Source organism: Rosa chinensis, chromosome 4 (genome assembly GCF_002994745.2).
Source record: "Rosa chinensis cultivar Old Blush chromosome 4, RchiOBHm-V2, whole genome shotgun sequence".
Classification (NCBI taxonomy): domain Eukaryota; kingdom Viridiplantae; phylum Streptophyta; class Magnoliopsida; order Rosales; family Rosaceae; genus Rosa; species Rosa chinensis.
In genome coordinates this window covers 47,852,405-47,871,848 of record NC_037091.1, presented here as the reverse complement: position 1 = coordinate 47,871,848, position 19,444 = coordinate 47,852,405, and the positions used below count along the sequence as shown (strand labels likewise).

At 38.2% G+C, this 19,444-nt stretch overlaps 1 protein-coding gene and 1 long non-coding RNA gene across 2 annotated transcripts; one reads left to right on the top strand and one right to left on the bottom strand.

The window, feature by feature from the left end:
• Positions 1-14,058: 14,058 nt before the first annotated feature.
• On the top strand, positions 14,059-15,781 carry LOC112199449 (cytochrome P450 736A117). The gene is made up of 2 exons (XM_024340468.1): positions 14,059-14,991; positions 15,155-15,781. Exons 1-2 carry the CDS (start codon positions 14,059-14,061, stop codon positions 15,779-15,781), a joined length of 1,560 nt encoding a protein of 519 aa, XP_024196236.1.
• A 1,303-nt stretch (positions 15,782-17,084) lies between these two features.
• On the bottom strand, positions 17,085-19,036 carry LOC112197305. The gene is made up of 2 exons (XR_002935617.2): positions 18,692-19,036; positions 17,085-17,298 (listed from the first exon to the last, which is right to left on the bottom strand). It is a non-coding gene; the product is annotated as an uncharacterized LOC112197305 (long non-coding RNA).
• Positions 19,037-19,444: the final 408 nt, after the last annotated feature.

Sequence of the window (19,444 nt, the reverse complement as noted above, 5' to 3'; positions counted from 1 at the left end):
CCACGGTGTTAGTTAGTGCTAACTAACATATCACTACCTTACCATGGCATTAAATAACATACCTCAATAATAGGTAACCGATAAATCACATAGTAATGCGGTATCTAGAACTATATACCTCCTTGAAAATGTATAAAAATAAAAAAAACCTCATAACTTAAAGCAACCTACCTCATAGCCATAAATTTCACTAAATATATCATACATCTGAAATAGGTAACCAGTGAACTTATAGCATAAAAGAATAAAATAAAATAAAAAGCTTGTAGGCCTTAAATTTATAGAATTTGAGAGTCACTTCTACTACCTTACAACATTAAACATAGGTTATTGCCATAACATTAAATAACATACCTCTAGAATAGGTAACTAATAAATCACATAGCAGTGAGGTATATTTAAAATTATATGTGTCAAAAAACACTCATAGAATAAAACAACCCACCTCACATCCATGAACATCACTAAATATCATACCCTTGGAATAGGTAACCAATTTAACTCATAACATAAAAAAATAAAATAAAATAACCAGTAGACATTAAATTTATAGAGCTTGAAAGTCATGCGTACTGCCTTATAGTCATGACATAAAATAATATACCTCTAGAATAGGTGACCAATAAATCACATAGAAATATGGTATCTAAAACTAAATACCTATTGATAATGTATGGGGAAAAACTCATAGCTTAAAAGAACTAACTCATAATCATGAGCATCACTAAATATCATACCTTTGGAATAGGTAACCAATGAAATCTCAAAGCATAAAAAAATAAATAAAATAAAAAGCCGGCAGGCTTTTTAATTTTTAGAACTTCGAAGTCATGCCTACCACTTTGTAACCAACATTAAACATACATTATAGCTGTAATATTAAAGAACAAACCTCTAGAATAGGTTAACTCTCTATTTTGGAGAGCAATCATGTTTAGCTTATTTATTTACATGTTAACAGACTCTTAAGTGACTCTCTATTTTAAATTGTAGCTATCTCACTTCTAAATATAGAGTGAGATAGGTGACGCCTAAGACTTAGGGAAATGAAGCTACGATCAAAAGTCAAAGCCAACTGAGTGTGCAAGCCTTGAAAAAACCCTAACCCTATCACGCTCTTTGTGCGTGCTTTTCCGATGAGTTCCAACGATGATGTCGCGGCCATTTCGCTACCTTCTTGGCGGTGGCTGATGGTGTTGGCTAGATTGACATTAGCCATCTGGCAGAAGGAGCAGCCAAGCGCTCTTCACTTGCTTATTTGCTTGGCAAGGTGCTCACGCATAAGGAGGTGTATTTCGGGGACCTGCGTAGCCATCTTTGGCGTATCTTGGTAATGGAGAAGAATTTCTAGGTGCAAGAAGAAGCCTCATATCACACTATTCTTGTTATTTGATGATTGTGCGCAAGGTTCTCAGTGGTGGTCCTTGGAATTATTTTCAAAGTTCTTGTGATTTTGTTAGATTATGATGGTGCAACTTTTACCAATAAGATCACTTTTAACTCTCTAAATTATTAGGTTTGGATTTGTAATATTCCTCCACTCTATTTGAAAAAGCAGCAATCAACCTATTTTAATTTGAAAAAAGACTAATATTACATGATTCTAGCAGTATTAATAACAATATTGAAGCTAGAGAATACAAAACCTATGGTTAAAAAAGTAATGCAAAGTGCTATAATTATGGGATTACATAATTTTACTTTTATGTCAAGAGGTAGATTGGCGTGGGTTCATAATTTTCTCTAGTGGCAATTCTTATAATTTTAAGAGAAAATTATTATCTTACATGAAAATTTATTGATGTAAGTTGAAAAAAAAAAAAAATAGTGAATGACTTTTACCTAATATGTTTCATTTAAAAGTTAGGCCTTAAATTTATAGAACTTGAAAGTCAATTCTACTACCTTACAACATTAAACATAACTTATTGCCATGACATTAAATAGCATAACTCTAGAATAGGTAACAAATAAATCATATAGCAATGAGATATTTAAATTTATATGCCTCTTGAGAAGGTGTTAAAAAACACTCATAGAATAAAACAACCTACCTCATAGCCATGAACATCACTAAATATCATACCCTTGGAATAGGTAACCAATTTAACTCATAGCATAATAAAATAAAATAACCGGAAGACATTAAATTTATAGAACGTGAAAGTCACGCATACTACCTTATAGTCATGACATTAAATAACATACCTCTAGAATAGGTGACCAATAAATCACATAGAAATGTGGTATCTAAAACTAAATACCTATTGACAATGTATAGGAAAAAACTCATAGCTTAAAAGAACTAACTCATAACCATGAGCATCACTAAATATCATACCTTTGGAATAGGTAACCAATGAAACTCATAGCATAAAAAAATAAATAAAATAAAAAGCTAGTAGGCTTTAAATTTTTAGAACTTCAAAGTCACACCTACTCAGGGTCGGTCCTCAGGTTTTTGATGCCTCGGGCGAAATTTTTTGTGTGTGCCCAACTAGCTTAAATGGACATGTAATGATTCTTACAAAATGTCATATTCTAAATTTTTTTTTTTTTAGGGATTTGGAACCCAGTCAATCTGGGAGGCTCATCCCCACGCCGATTTTATTATATAAAGAAACATTATACAATGGGGGGGGGGGGGGGGGAACAAAAAACCAAAACCCCATATAAAAAAGATTACAAATCATCTAAAATGATGCCTTCTTGCATTTCTTGAAGCAAAATCATCAATTATCTTCTCATAGTCAACATTTACCAACATATTTCTTTCAGTGGTTAAAATAGCTAATCCATTTAGCCTATCTTGAGTCATGGTAGTCTGCAGATAAGACTTTAATAATTTCAATTTTGAAAAACTTCTTTCAGCGGATGCTATCGTCACTGGTATAGTTAATAAATCCAACTTCTAATTGCACCTAATATTGAAAAGTGAAAACCAATGAATGAGCAGGTTGTTAGAAATCAAAATTGGGTGTTCTTCAATTTTGATATGATATCTAATGTTCAATGGTTACTCAATTGCCAATTGCCAGAATAATCCATCATCAAGAAGTCCATGGAGAAAATAAAATGAAAACTTGTAAATTGGATTCAAGTCGTTCTGTAAAATTTTTGAGTAATCAATAACCACATCTGACTATAACTAGAATAGTATATGAGAGAAACTAAACAATACACCAAAAAGAATCTGCACTTATCGGACAGAATTTCTTGACCATTAGTCATTAGATGAGCATCACTTCAATCGTCTAAGCATACTGGATCCGATGCTTTGGTTGCTGTAGAACAAGTGCTCATTGGCAGGGTAGGTCCTGAATTGAAGAACACCCAATATACAAATCAAAATTAGATATCAAAATTGAAGAACACCCAATACCAATCAAAATTAGATATCAAAATTGAAGATTTGAAGAACACCCAATACCTATTTTGATTTGTACCTCAACCTACATGAATTGAAAGCTGAAAAATTCGTATGATCACCGTAGGATAACAGAAACATAGAGAGGAGAAAGATTTGGTGATGGATGAGAATGAACTGAAGAATTGAGTAACCATTGAAACCAATTTAAAGAAAAAATTTGCAGGGTTTCAAGGTTTGGGACTTGGGAGAGAGCAAGAGACGCTTGATAATCAATTTTGTTTCCGTTGGGCATTGGAAGAAGAAGAAGAAGAATGAGAAGTAAAGACGCGATTACGCGCCTAGAAATCAGAATTTTTTTTTTTTAAACACGTCCCACTCTATACATATATAATTAATTAATTATATATAATTAAATATATATTATATATTAAATCTTATGGTTGAAATCTGGTGCCTCCAATATGTTGGGCCCTGGGCTGTCACCTATAATGCCCATAGGCAAGGCTGGCCTACTACCTTATAACCAACATTAAACATACATTATAGCCATGATATTAATTAACAAACCTCTAGAATAGGTTAAACTCTCTATTTTGGAGGGCATGCATGTTTATCTTTATTTACATATTAGCTGACTCTTAAGTGACTCTTTATTTTAAATTATAGCTATCTCGCTTCTAAATATAGAGTGAGATAGGTGAAGCCTAAGATTTAGGAAACTAAAGCTACGATCAAAAGCCAAAGCCAGCCGCTTGTGCAAGCCTTTAAAGAACCCTAAGCCTATCACACTCTTTGTTCGTGCTTTTCTGATGAGTTCCAACGATGATGTCCTGGCCATTTCGTTACCTCCTTGGTGTTGGATGATGGTGCTGGCTTAATTGACATTAGCCGTCTGGCAAGAGGCGCGGCCAAGAGCTCTTCGCTTGCTTATCTGCTTGGCAAGGTGCTTAGTTGCTCACGCATAAGGAGGTGGATCTCAAGGACCTGCGCAACCATCTCTGGCGTATCTGGGTACTGGAGAAGAATTTCCTGGTGCAGAAGAAGCCTCATAACACTGTTCTTATCATTTGATGATAGCACGCAAGGTACTCTGTGGTGGTCCATGGAATTATTTTCACAGTTCCAATGATTTTGTTAGATTATGATGCATGGTGTAGCTCTTATCAATAAGATCTCTTTTAACTCTCTGAATTATTAGGTTTGGATTAGTAATATTTCTCCACTCTATTTGAAAAAAGCAGCAATCAACCTATCTGAATTTGAAACAAGAGTATTTATCAGTATTAATAACAACATTGATGCTCGAGATTACAAAACCTGCAGTTATAAAAGTAATGCAAAGTGCTATAATTATGGGATTACATAATGCTACTTTTTTGTCAAGAGGGTTGATAATTTTTCTCCAGTGGCAATTTTTGTAATTTTGAGAGAAAATTATTATCTTACATGTCAATTCATTTTTTTGAAAGAAATGTGGATTTCATTAAAACGCATGCCAAGATGGCCATTACATATCCTTCTACTATCTTCGACTAGACAGATCAAAAGTTGTAATAGATGAGCTACTGTGATACATAGAAAATAGATCATTTATATTCAAACTAATCGTTCACTTATTAAGGTGAACCTATAAACTATGGAGAATTGTAAGACATAGTATATAGGTCCCTACCACACCTAGCTACCTATATTTTTTCCTTGCCCTTCAAGCTAGGGCTATGTGATGCCCCGGAAATTCGTAATTATTTTCCGAGGAATTTCCGGAATCTAATTTATGGTTGTTGGACGGTTTCGTGGCTCGTGGACGGAGCGGAAGTGTTTCGGACGAAATTCTATTTGAAAAGTGTGACTTTAGGGGTGGCGCAAAGGTTGACTTTTTATTTGTTGGGATTCTCCAAAAACTTCCTTCATGAAAGTTGTAAAGTGCGTCGATACGAGTTCGTGGATATGTGGAATGCGGGAATCGGAGTTCGTATGAGGAAGTTATGGCTAGCGGAAGAAGTTTCCGTTTTAGTATAAATAGAGGAAAATAAGAAATTACTTCATAATTGCATATTTCCATTTCCGGAAATATTCTTTCCTCTCTCTTCTCTCTCGGTTGCTATCTTCAGAGTCGAAATAATCAGAGTGACCCAACCCGAACCCGGCGATTCGACCCGGTCGGAACTTGCATCTCCGGCGACTTCTTCCGGTGAAACGAGCCCAGATCAGTTCGCCTCCTTGCTCCGGTCGTCTCTGTGGTGGTCTCTAGCAGCGATTCTCCTTCACGGCGGCGCTGCAAGGTGGCACAGGTTGTGGAAATCGGACCCGGTCGGAAATCCTTCTTCCGATGTCGGCGAGGCTTCAAGTCTTCTTGGTTGAGCTCAAAGCAGCCTCGTTGATCGATCCTTGGTGGTTGTTTGGATCGATTCACGTGAAACTTCGATCAACTCGGATTGGATTACTGTTCACGGCTTGTGAGGTAGTTTTCGACCCTTTATGCTTGTTTTCTGACTTCGAGCTAGTTAGGAAAGTTCACAAGCATGCTTAGATGAAGAACTTTGATGTTGGGAGTTTTGTGAAATATTGAGTTTTGGCCGGCGGGGGTGCGCCACCGCCTGTGGCGGGGTTCCGGTTGTGTTCCGGCCACTTAAGGAACTGTTTTTGGTATTATATATGTTCTACTCGTTGATACGAGCGTTTCGATATATAATATGCAAGTTTTGGAGTTCGTTTGGAATTGTTATGATTTTTGCAGTTTCATACCGATCAATTTATTCTATCTGTGAGGATTTGAGCGTCCGATCGACTTGTGGTTTGGTCACATCGATCGTGGACGTATTCCGGAGACTTTGGGAGGTCTCGGATGTGGTTTTGCCTCGATTGGCGCCACTTTGGGGGATTTTAGTTCAAAACAGGGGTTTCGGACTTAAATCGTTTGTGAATTATTACTAAGTGGAAACCGATTGTGATTAGGTGCTTGACGAAGTATTTGGACGAGTTGTTGGTGATAGATTTGGTTCGGTTCTGTATTGAAGACGCAGCAGGAGTTCGAGGTGAGTAATCTCACGAAGTTCATTCACGAACGGGTTGACCTTATTGTTTTGAGAGTTATTTAGTTAACTGCAAACTATAGTTGGTATTAGTGGCCTTCCTGAGTGAATGACCACTTATATATATATTTACGTGGAATATGTATATTCTTGTGGGTTGATGAGTGAATTGAAGCAATAGGTATTGATGGGTTTCATTCTATTGTTTGGGGGCTTGACTTTTCGGGAAACATTTTGTGGGAATTGGGAATTTCTATTGTTTTGAAAAGTGTCAAGATTTGGTGTGAGTTGCTTTGATGTGATTTGAATGTTTTGATCTAACGACCGGTGGTCGGAAGATCTGAGAGTCACAGGTTGTGATTTCTCCTTTTGGTTTGATTTAATGTTTTGATCTAACGACCGGGGGTCGGAAGATCTGAGAGTCACAGGTTGTGATTTCTCCTTTTGGTTTGATTTAATGTTTTGATCTGATGATCGGGGAGGTTTGATGATTGGAGGTCACAGGGTGACATCTCATTTTGTGTGAATTGAGTAACTTTTGGGTCCTGAGTGACCATTTTGAAAGGTTTTGATCTGACGACCTGGGAGGTCTGAGGATTTGGAGTTGCTGGGAGTAACCTCAGGCATATATATATCGGGACTTCACGCCTTTGGCCGGGTTTGTGGATACGATCAGTTAGAGCTCTAGTCTGTTGCCATAGTACATCATGGGAGGTAGTGGGGAGCTATCTGATGCTCATGAGTACGTGTTTTTAAAAGGGAGTTTCGGGGATTCTTTCTTTTAAATGTCCTGGGAGGACTTGTTTATCATATTTAATTGTCAGAGTTTCAATTATTATGATTTTGTCACGGGGTGACTTGTGTTGATTTTTGAGAATGTGTTTTAAAAGGGAGTTTCGGGGATTCTTTCTTTTAAATGTCCTGGGAGGACTTGTTCATCATTTTTAATTGTCAGAGTTTCAATTATTATGATTTTGTCACGAGGTGACTTGTGTTGTTTTGAGAATGTGTTTTAAAAGGGAGTTTCGGGGATTCTTTCTTTTAAATGTCCTGGGAGGACTTGTTTATCATATTTAATTGTCAGAGTTTCAATTATTATGATTTTGTCACAGGGTGATTTGTGTTGATTTGAGAATGTGTTTTAAAAGGGAGTTTCGGGGATTCTTTATTTTAAATGTCCTGGGAGGACTTGTTTATCATATTTAATTGTCAGAGTTTCAATTTATATGATTTGGTCACGGTGTGACCTTTATTGTTTCTTTTGGGAAAAGAATGTGCTGTTTTGGGAAAACATGGTGTGTGTTCCTTTTTACGAGTTGATGGGTTTCCTCGTTAGGCGAGTTGTGCATGTGTGGTTTTGAGTTACTCATACGGGCTTGCAAAAGCTTACTGGGTTTGTTGTGTGGCAACCCGGTACACCATTCAAACGGTGTAGGGGTTAATCCTGCAGGTTAGGATAATCGAGGTTGAGGCAGCGAGCTAGCAGCTTTACGGTAGTAAGTTTAAGGGAAAAAGATTTCAGGTATTTTGTATTGATGACTGGACGTTCACGCATATATAATTATGGGATTATATATATCGATTTTCATGTGTGTAAAATCAGGGGCGTGACAGGCTAGGAGGTTTACCTAAGTACAGCACGCTCAAGACTTCATCAGCAGATACTTTCTTCGATTTAGGTTTTTGGTTTTTGGACCCCGAAGGCCAGCCTCTTTTCTTCTTTGCAACTAGCAGCTCAACCTGTAAAGGCTTTGGCATCATCACCTCAGAAGGCACCAACATGCCTCCTGGTGTTTCCAAGAGTCTGAGAGATTTGGCACTGAATTTAATGGGGAATTCCGGCAGTTTTACATTTTTTATGGGAGCAACTGGACTTGTTCTTCCTTCCGACAAGTCTGACATCAGAAATTTTAGTTTCTTTGGGGAGGTAAAAGGCCGTTCCCGCTTTGATTGATTCTCGGTCTCTGCAGGTACTACAACAAGCGACTCATCATCACTAGCTGGTCATGTATCTGCATTGCGAAGGACCACAACTCTGCGGGTCTTGCTTGAGTCAACTCCACCAAATAAGGTTCTGCCCACTGGCTGCAGAATAGGAGTAGTGATACAGTGGAACCAAAAAGTTACATCCTTGAACTGATTTCCTTCTAAACCTAACAAAGGGCCAGTAAGTTCCAATCTTAGAGCCACTGACTTTTTTGCCGCAATCTTTGCTGGTGGTGCAGGAGCAAGGTTGTAGACACCTTTATCATGGTATACCCGATTGCATGTTTTGCATTTGCCAACCAAGTTTTCAAAGAAGAAGTGGACTTCCTGCTCAACTCCTTTAGCAAACTTTATGGTTTTTTTTTTCTTCATAAAAAATGGTTTTGAAATGGAATGGGTAACCCTAACCCTAATTTCTTCAGTTGCATCAAAAAGCTAATGATCAAGATCAAGATACCTTCTTGCTACAGAAGCAACATCAGCAATGGTTTTCTTCTGCTCATACGTTGGCGGCATATTGGCCGGTGATGCAGACCCAAAAGAACAAGTCCTGCATCTCCACAGATTGTTGGCGTGAGTCATACTTACCTTATTTATGTAGATATTCAGTAATATTCCATGATCTGTAATATTCTATAATATCTGTAGTATTATTAGGTTTACTACTTGCCTTAGGAGTAGTACTTGTCTTATTAGGCGCAATTGTAATTTGTATATAATTCTTTCTTGTAAGGTGAATGAAATATCTGAGTTATTCAGTCAAAATTATCTCTTGTTTTTTGTTATATTTGACTTGGTATCAGAGCAGAGATCCGATCCTGGACTCTGACTCATTGTTCTTTAATCCTTGACCTTTGTTCTTTGTGCTTGGATTTGTTCCTTGTCCTTTGATCCTTTCATCACCGTTGCCTTCTTATATTTCCAAGTACTTTGTTGTTTTTTCCTTCCGCTGCGTATTCACCATGGTGAAAGATCAAGACGTTTCTCCCAAGTTCTCCTCAAATTTGACTTGTAACTTCTGCAAGAATCCAGGCCACATCAAAGAAAATTGTTACTGGTTGGTTGGTTTTCCAGCAGGCTACTTTGATAGGCCCCGACCTTAGGACAACAAACTCAAGGGAAAGGCTGTTGTTCATCTTGTTCAAGACCAAGATTACTATGCGGTGATAAAACCAGATCACACCAACTTTGCTGGTAAGGATACTGCATCCGTAAGTCGCGGTGGTAATGGTAAGCTTGGAGTTGCTTTAAAATTTTCTAGCTTTACTAGTGGAAATACTTGGATAATTGATTCTGGAGCATCTGACCATATGACCTATGATCGTAGTTTTTTTCTTTTTCTCAATCCACCCTCTATTTCCTCTGTTGTCAATGCCAATGGTGATTCTTTTCCTGTTTTAGGAATAGGGTCTGTTCATCTCACCCCTTATTTGACACTACATGATGTTCTTTATGTCCCTGATCTCTCTCATCATCTTATATCTGTGCCTCAGCTTAATACTCAATCTCAGTGTTCTGTAACATTTTTTCCGTTGTATGTGATTTTTCAGGACCTCCTCACCAGGGAAATAATCGACAAGGGTTATCTGAGGGGTCGACTATTTCATCTTGATTGCATGTTCGCTGGAATGAAGCCAAAGAAGGCAGTCCAAGCAGCTTTGATTTCGACTGGGGTTACTAATCAAGTTGAAGAATTATGGCTATGGCATCGGAGATTGGGGCATCCTTCCTTTAGTGTCATGAAGAAATCTATGCCATCCTTGTTTCTGGGCATTGATGAGTCTAAGTTGCATTGTGAGTCATGTGTCTTAACTAAAAGTCATCGTACTAGTTATCCTTTGAGTACTACTAGGAGTTCATTTCCTTTTGAGCTTATTCATTCTGATGCCTGGAGACCTTCCCGTGAGTCAACCTTGTCTGGCAAACATTGGTTTGTTTTGTTTATTGATGATTATACCCGTCTTACTTGGTTCGCTTTATTGAAACACAAATATGAAGTCTTCTCTGCTTTCCAAGAATTTTTTGCTCTTGTTCAAAATCAATTTGGAGCCAATATTAAAGTCTTTCGTTCTGAATATGAATTCTTTCGTTCTGATAATTTGGAGCCAATATTAAATCAATTTGGAGCCAATATTAAAATCAATTTGGAGCCAATATTTCACCAATTCTTTCATTCTCATGGGATCATTCATCAAACTACTTGCCCTCAAACCCCTGAACAAAATGGGGTGTCAGAAAGAAAGAATCGACATGTTCTTGACATAGCCCGGTCTCTTCTGTTTAGAGCTCATATGCTTAAGTATCTTTGGGGAGATGCAATTCTCACTGCTTGTCATCAATAGACTACCTTCCTCTGTTCTCATTGGTCAAACCCCCTATGCTATCCTTTCAAATCATGTGTTTGTCCCTTCATTTTCTAATCTCCCTGCTCGTGTATTTGGATGTGTTATGTTTGTCCATGTTCCTAAGAATCAAAGGTCCAAACTCGATGCCAGGGCATTAAAGTGTGTTTTTGTGGGCTATGGTGTTAATCAGAAGGGCTACAAGTGTTTTCATCCTCCTACACAGAAAGTTTTTGTTACTATGGACATCACCTTTTATGAGGATTCATGTTATTTTTCTCCCATCAATCCTTCACTTCAGGGGGAGAAACACACTTTTTTGGAAGAAAAGTCTTATGGGATTAAAATTCAGCCCATTGAAGCCAATGACACTCCTGTAGAAACAGAAAAGGCAATCGCTGAACAGAGCATTGCGAGTTCTGAAACAGAAAAGGCAATCGCTGAATCGTCTACCCTTCACCATGAAACTGCAGAACAAAGCATTGCGAGTTCTGAAACAGAAAAGGCAATTGATGAATCGTCTACCTCTCGCCATGCAACTGCCGAACAGAGCATTGCGAGTTCCGAAATAGAAGAGACAATTGCCGAATCGTCTACCCTCCAAAAAGGCCAAGCCCCTCCACCCCTCTTAGATACAGATAACCCTTATAAACCAATCCCTGGGAAGCGTCCCAATCTTAAGGTTAGTGGTGTTTCTTCTAACTCTGATATTGGTGATAGTGTGTATGTTTTGCCTCCTAGGTCCACCTATGATAAACCACCTCGTCAATATGAACCAAGTTTAGATGTTAAGTCTAAGTATGCCATAGCTAACTTTGTATCCACCCACCGATTATCTAAATTCCATGCTTCTTTTGTGAATCAAATATCCTCTATATGTGTTCCCAGTAAAGTGCAGGATGCTCTCAAGGATCCCAAATGGTCTCAAGCGATGAATGAAGAGATGGAGGCATTGGAGAAGAATAATACTTGGGAGTTGGTGCCACCTCCACAAGGAAAGAGAGTTGTTGGATGTAGATGGGTATACATTATCAAACACAATGCAGATGGTTCAGTGAATAGGTATAAAGCAAGACTTGTCGCAAAGGGATATACTTAAACATATGGCGTGGATTATGAGGAGACCTTTGCTCTAGTAGCAAAGATTAATATTGTTCGAGTGTTGATGTCTCTAGCAGCTAATCTGGATTGGCCTTTGCAACAGTTTGATGTGAAGAATGCCTTTTTACATGGAGAGCTATCTGAAGAAGTCTATATGGATCTACCACCAGGATATGAGGCAAGCACAGGAGGTAGATTTGTATGTAAGTTAAATAAGTCCTTGTATGGACTTAAACAATCACCACGAGCTTGGTTTGGAAGATTCTCTCAAGCTATGCGTCGTTTTGGGTACAAGCAGAGCAACTCTGACTAGACAATGTTTCTGAAACGTTGTGAAGGTAAATTAACTGCCTTGATTATTTATGTTGATGATATGATAATTATTGGTGATAATTTAGAGGAGGTTGAAAGATTAAAAGATCTGTTTGCATCAGAGTTTGAGATGAAAGATCTTGGTTCTCTTAAATATTTTTTGGGGATTGAGGTCCCCAGGGGGAGTTCAGGAATTTTCTTGTGCCAGAGAAAATATGTGCTTGATTTGTTGACAGAGACAGGAATGCTAGGATGTAGACCTGTTGATACTCCTATTGAGCAGAATCATAAACTGGTTGAGTACCCTAATCAAACTCCTACAGAGAAGGCTCGCTATCAGAGGTTAGTTGGCAGATTAATCTATCTCTCACATACTCGGCCAGACATTGCATATACAGTTAGTGTTGTGAGTCAATTCATGCATAATCCAAGTGAAACTCATATGGAAGCTGTGATCCGTATTCTGAGGTATTTAAAGTCTGCACCTGGAAAATGCTTGATGTTTTCAAAGCATAATCATCTTGATATTAGCGGTTATATAGATGCAGACTGGGCAGGTTGTGTTACAGATAGAAAATCTACTTCTGGTTACTTCACTTTTATAGGTGGTAATCTTGTTACTTGGAGAAGTAAAAAACAAAAGGTTGTGGCTAGCTCAAGTGCTGAAGCAGAGTATAAAGGTATGGCTCATGGAGTTTGTGAATTACTTTGGTTGAGAAATTTACTTTGTGATTTGGGATTTAAACCCAAACGAGCCATGGATTTGTATTGTGATAATAAGGCAGCGGTGGATATTGCTCACAACCCAGTTCAACATGACAGAACTAAGCATGTTGAGGTTGACAGACATTTCATTAAAGAGAAGCTCAATGCTAAGCTTATCTCTTATCCTTTTGTCCACTCAGAAGAACATTTAGCTGATGTTCTCACGAAGGCAGTATCGAATAAGGCATTTCATGACTCACTTGACAAGTTGGGCATTCGTGATCTATATGCGTCAACTTGAGGGGGAGTGTTGGAGTGAGTCATACTTACCTTATTTATGTAGATATTATGTAATATTCCATGATCTGTAATATTCTGTAATATCTGTACTATTATTTGGTTTACTACTTGCCTTAGGAGTAGTACTTGTCTTATTAGGCGCAATTGTAATTTTTATATAATTCTTTCTTGTAAGGTGAATGAAATATCTGAGTTATTCAGTCAAAATTATCTCTTGTTTTTCGTTATATTTGACTTAGATTGCAGAGGGGAAACTCCATCGTATGGTTGCAGCACCACCAAGGCTCGATTGAAGCTCCATGGACTACCTATTAAGACCTTGTTGCTGTCTCCTTGGAAAACAGAAAGCGATCTGGAGTACGCTATTGAACATTGAAGCCCTTGTTCAAAAACTAAATTCGACGAAAATGCCGCTTCAGGTCCATTGCTGTTGTTGGCTTCGATGTCAGAGGCCACGCTAGGAGATAAGATGAGAGTTGTGCTACGCTCCCCCTTCTGACATGCGTGAGATGTCCACAACCTTGCTGCTAGCAATAACGAGTGAGGTAGCAAAACCTTTGGTGATTGAATCGATATTTGACATGCTGGAAGGTTGGAGAGAAGATCTGTGAATAGACAGATCGAAATGGATGCAGCGGATGACACCAGAGGTGGGGTTTGGTGCGGCTAGAGAGAGCGCTTAAGACATATTTTTGCCTTTTGAAGCTTTCTATTACATGACAATTCATTGGTGTAAGTTGAAAAAAAAAAAAATAGTGAATGACGACTTTTACCCAATATGTTTCATTTAAAAGTTAGGTCTGCCTCTTGATCACAGCATATACAACGACCACTATATAAACAACAACATGCACAATTTCTCAATAAACTTTCCATTATATATCACAATCCTTTAGGAGAAGGAGAAATAATGGCGGAACTGATCACCAATGCAATCTTTTCACTTGTGCTCGTTGCCGTTTTCCTCATTCTCTTATATAAATGGTCTTTTACCACTTCCAGTAGTACAAAAAACTCACCACCTTCTCCACCTAAACTTCCCATCATCGGAAACCTTCACCAACTAGGCTCTCCATGGACTCCACCACATCGCTCACTTCAAGCCTTATCTCAGATCCATGGTCCTCTAATGCTCCTTCGCTTGGGAAACATTCCTGTCCTTGTCGTCTCGTCGGCCGAGGCTGCCCGGGAGATCATGAAAACCCATGACCTCGCATTCGCCAGCAGACCTAAGTCCACCGTCCTCGAGAAGCTTGCCTACAACTACAAAGACGTGGCCACGGCTCCTTACGGTGAATACTGGAGGCAGATGAAGAGCATTTGTGTGCTGAACCTGTTAAGTAACAAGAGGGTTCGATCCTTTCATGGTGTGAGAGAAGAAGAGACCAGATCTATGATCAACAAGATAAAGGAAATTTCTCAACGGGGAGGCGTTGTGAACGTGAGGAAGATGCTTATGACGCTTACGAACGACGTAGTCTCGATTACGGCTCTAGGGAGGAAGTACTACGATGATGAGGATCTTAAGGAGCTTTTAGTGGAGTTTACGGAGTTGGCGGGAAGTCTTCATGTTGGGGACTATATTCCATGGCTTGGTTGGTTAAGCCGTCTTGGTGGTTTGGATGCTAAATTAGAAAGCTTCGTTAAACGATACGATGAATTTATAGATACAGTAGTTCAAGAGCATATCGATAAAAGTCCAAACACTAGTAACAGAAATGATCATGGCCTTCAGGATCAGAACAAGGACCGCAAGGATTTTGTGGATGTTTTACTTGAAATTCAGCGAGAAAGCTTGCTCCATCCTCCTCTTGATAGAGTTAGCATAAAGGCTCTCATCTTGGTAACTCTCTCTCTCTCTCTCTCTCTCTCTCTCTCTCTCCACTCTCTCCACCATTTTCCAAAGAAAATGTTGTCAATGTCAAACAAGTGCCAAAAGTCATATTTATGCAATAATAGGTCATGCACTAACAAGCATTAGCTCTGATAATAATGACAATATGTAGGATATGTTCCTTGCTGGGACTGATACCACATCTACACTTTTAGAGTGGGCAATGGCAGAGATTTTGAAGCACCCAAGGGTTATGATCAAATTGCAGAAAGAAGTGAGGGGCGTAAAAAAGGGAGAAGAAGAAATATTAACAGAGGATGATTTGGTTGATATGCACTACTTGAAGGCAGTGATTAAGGAGACTCTTCGCTTACATCCTCCATTAACCCTACTAGTTCCAAAGATGTCGACCCAAGATGTGAAAATAAATGGCTATGACATTAAGGCCAACACACAGGTCTTAGTGAATGCTTGGCAGATCGGGAGAGATCCTAAATCATTCAATTACAAACCAGAAGAGTTTGAGCCTGAGAGATTTTTAGAGGTTAATAGTGGTTTGAGTTATAAAGGGACTGACTTCCAGCTTATTCCGTTCGGAGCTGGTAGGAGGGTCTGTCCCGGGATTCAGTTTGCTACGTCTGTCAATGAGATTGCTCTAGCAAATCTGCTGCACAAGTTTGATTGGACATTGCCTGGTGGAGTAAGAAATGATGAATTAGATATGATGGAATCATCTGGTTTAACTATTCATAAGAAATACCCTCTTAAAGCCGTGGCTATTCCATACTCATCAACTTAACCAGTGGTTACAATAACAAGAGTAGCTAGCTATTTATAGCTTGTTTAGCTTGTTCTTTCCATATTTTTCAGTGTGTGAGTATGGAATTGTATTAGTTATGCTGTTTTGTTATGGAATTGGATTCCTGAAGTTTGTATTTATTGATGGAATAAGAAGTTGTTGAATTCACCCTAAGGTCACGTTTTCTGGTTGAAATGTGAATGATAAGTGGAAATGTCCTAATGGTAAGGGATAGATTACAAGCACAACAAATTAAGTTAATATTTCTCACTGTGACATTTTGGTAAGTATTACCTATAATGGCTCTTGGTTAATTAAACCCTCATGGGTTATTTTAGGAATTTAGTCATTCGTGTGGGCCGAGTCACTAAAGACATACCAACCTGTTAAAGCTATGTTATCAATTGATGGCCAATTTGGATGGAGCAGGGTTAATTGGACACTATTCATTAAAATTAAGAGCGTAGGGGTGTACTGATAAAATTAAAACATTAAAGACTAACATGATTTTCGACCTAAAGTTGGAGTAGCTAAACTGGATTTAGTTCAAACATTAAAAATGGCTCAAATTCAATAGAAAAATACTTTTTGCATTCAAAACTGTTGTACTTACATAAGCATTTGCTCAAGCATAATTAGCTACAATGGACTATGTCTATGCTGCCGTCAGCGGCACTAGCACCATCAAGGGAGTTACCTCCGGGAACACCATCAGACGGGCTACCACCTGAGCTCAACAAAACACAGAGATATGATTTTCAGCACTATAATGGCTTTCAGCGAAATGGTGGGCCTTTATAGCATGGTTAATTTTCACAACAACCTCAAGGTTTATCTCAACTTCTTATCTATGTATAGATGGCTGTAGAATGATATGTAATGGTTATTCTGGCTTGAGTATCAATGACAAGTAGTTTTAGACTTTATTAAAAAAAAAAAAAAATCCATTAGTTAAGAGTAACTTAATTAATAGAATATCCTAAGTTTTCTCTATGCAAGAATCCAACTGCATCTGCACAAATCTTAAGCGCATCCTAAATTTAATTAAAGACTAAATTCAGTTTGCCTCTCCAACTTTAGGGAAAACATCAGTTTAGTCCCTGATCTTTTTTTTTAATCATGATGATCCTTACACTTCCATTTTCCATCACGCGCGTCCAAAATTCAAACTTGGCTCGAAACGTGACGTCAGATGCTGACTTGGCATCGACATAAGGGCCCACTTTTTAGATTTTGACCCTCAATTTGGATGAAACGTCCAAACTGCGCCCTTAAATATTCTTCTTCTTCCGCTGCACAATTCTTCATATTCTTCCTTTGTTCATCCTTTCAGCAACAAAAACAGCAAAAAAAATTCACAGTTCATTTATCAAATTTTGATAGACAAATCATCTTCTTGGTCATCGTTTTCTTTTCTGACCCATCCATCTTCATCTTCTCTCTTACCTCTTTTATTCGCATCAAGAGCTTCTCTCACTCGCACTCTCGATCCGAACCACCGCTATTACCACCACCCACTGCATAAAAACAAAAATAAAGCTAAATTATGATATGCAGTTCTAATTAAAACCGTCCTTCAGAAGACCAAAAATTTGGATAATGGTATAACAACCATCAGGGACATGTGATAGTTACATAACACCTTCAAATATATAGCACAATTCCAAATTTACAGAAAGGCAAAAAAGAAAGAAACGAAAGATCCTCGGCAAATGACACTTAATAGTAAGGTAGCAGTAATTCATATATAACTCAAATATATACTGTACAAATTGATAGATATTTCATCACCACAAGGTTTTGGCACTATCAGGTGGGGCCCGTAGGAGCACCCAAGTGCCATACCATGGGCCGAATTCACAACCCACCATGATGGTGCTCATCAGGGGCGACACCTCGGGTGCCAAGGGCCTCGGACCTGGCTAGCACAGCCCATCTAATTACACACCAGTAGTTGATATAACTATAAGGGGACAAGCTGCGTCTCACATCGAAGAAATGGGAAACTTCTTTCCCATGCTCAAGTATAAAAGATCAACACAACCACCGACAAGGGGGTAATAACTTCTTTCCTTTACTATTATTCTGTCAAAATATATAGAACTTACTTAGGCATCGGAGAGGCCTAAACCTTTCGGTATGGTTTATTCCTCTAACGTTGTGTATTCTATCCATACAGGGACTCGGAGGTTATATTGGTATCCAGCCCTGGTATAGCATTCTGTGTAGGGCTGTCACTCGGTCGGTTCGAATCGGTTATAGGTATTACAAACTTCAAAACCAAAGCTTGCAGTTTCAAAACTGAGCTACCAATTACCAAACAAAATTTTCAGTTTTTAATTATATCTACCAAATTCGGTATTACCAACTTTAAAACAACTAATTCTTTATAATATAAATTAGAATAAACATTTGAATTTTATAGTCATAAACTTTGTATTCATCTACTAATTATAGCTTTCTTTTGTATATATGACATCAAGTTTTAGCAATTTGCAATAAAACTAGATTATTTAACCATCTTTGACTATGTTACTTAAAATACATGTACTATTAATGTAGTATATGTAGTAATGTTCATACCATTATAAAAAAATTTATGTTTATTTCTTAATATACATGTATATGTATTGAAAATTGTAATATATAAATCTAATATTTAGATAATCGGTAAATTCGGTATTTACCAAAACCAAACCAACTTTTTCGGTAATTTTCGATTTCGGTTTTATCAGTCTCGGTTTCCAAAAAGTCGGTTTACCAAACCTAAAACATCAGTTGGTATTCGGTCGGTTTGGTAATTACCAAACCAAGTGTCAGCCCTAATTTTGTGTGATGTACCCAGAGAAATCCACCAGAAACATATACCACCAAATATGTTGAAGAATGAACAGTATGAAAGGAACTTACTATGACTTCATCAAGCAACTCATAGACAAGCACAAAATTCTTCCTGATAGAATCCTCATTGAGAACTGTAACGTAATCTTTAATGACAGGGGCAATTCTTTGCAGAAGTTCCAAGACAATTGATGGCAACAAACAAGAGTTCATCGACCTTCACATGAAAGTAGTTGACGCCATCTACGTTCTATTGATTGAGAAACGAAAAATTTCGAAGTCACGAGTCAGCATAACAAATTAGATTGGCATACACAATCACATAACATAAATCACACACATAGCACACAAATTTCTAAAGTTTTTTTACTCGAAAAAAACGTAGAGACAGTGCAAATTACATTCTTCAGTTAGATAAAAGTCATAATACCTAGCCATCTTCTTTCCAGAACTTCACTTTCCTGAAAAATATCTATGCACTGCCTTTCGTCACTTCGTGGAGATCTGCAGTACCAAAGTCATGCATCAACAAGCATCCTCCATTCCGAAACAAAATCAGAGCATAAGAACAACAAGTATGTGCGTCCAAGCCGATCAAACAACACTATTAGATTTCCAGTGTTTATGTTTCTCTATTTCTCACCATACCCAATCAAGAACAAATCAAGCTTCCGGATGTCGATGGTCTCTGAATTTTTGGACTTGAGAATGGCGGTGCTCGATTGCTTCTGTGACACCAGTCGTCGGATCGCCTCTCACATTAGCTCTTCCTCATCCTCACCACTTGGCGTTCGATGGCTGAATGATTTGTCGTTTGTCCCC

What these genes read in the sequence shown, in the direction of transcription:
- LOC112199449 (XM_024340468.1), top strand. Translation starts at nt 14,059, where the DNA reads ATGGCGGAACTGATCACCAATGCAATCTTTTCACTTGTGCTCGTTGCC. An exon ending in GCATAAAGGCTCTCATCTTG is followed by an intron (nt 14,992 to 15,154) that starts GTAACTCTCTCT and finishes GACAATATGTAG; the next exon opens with GATATGTTCCTTGCTGGGAC.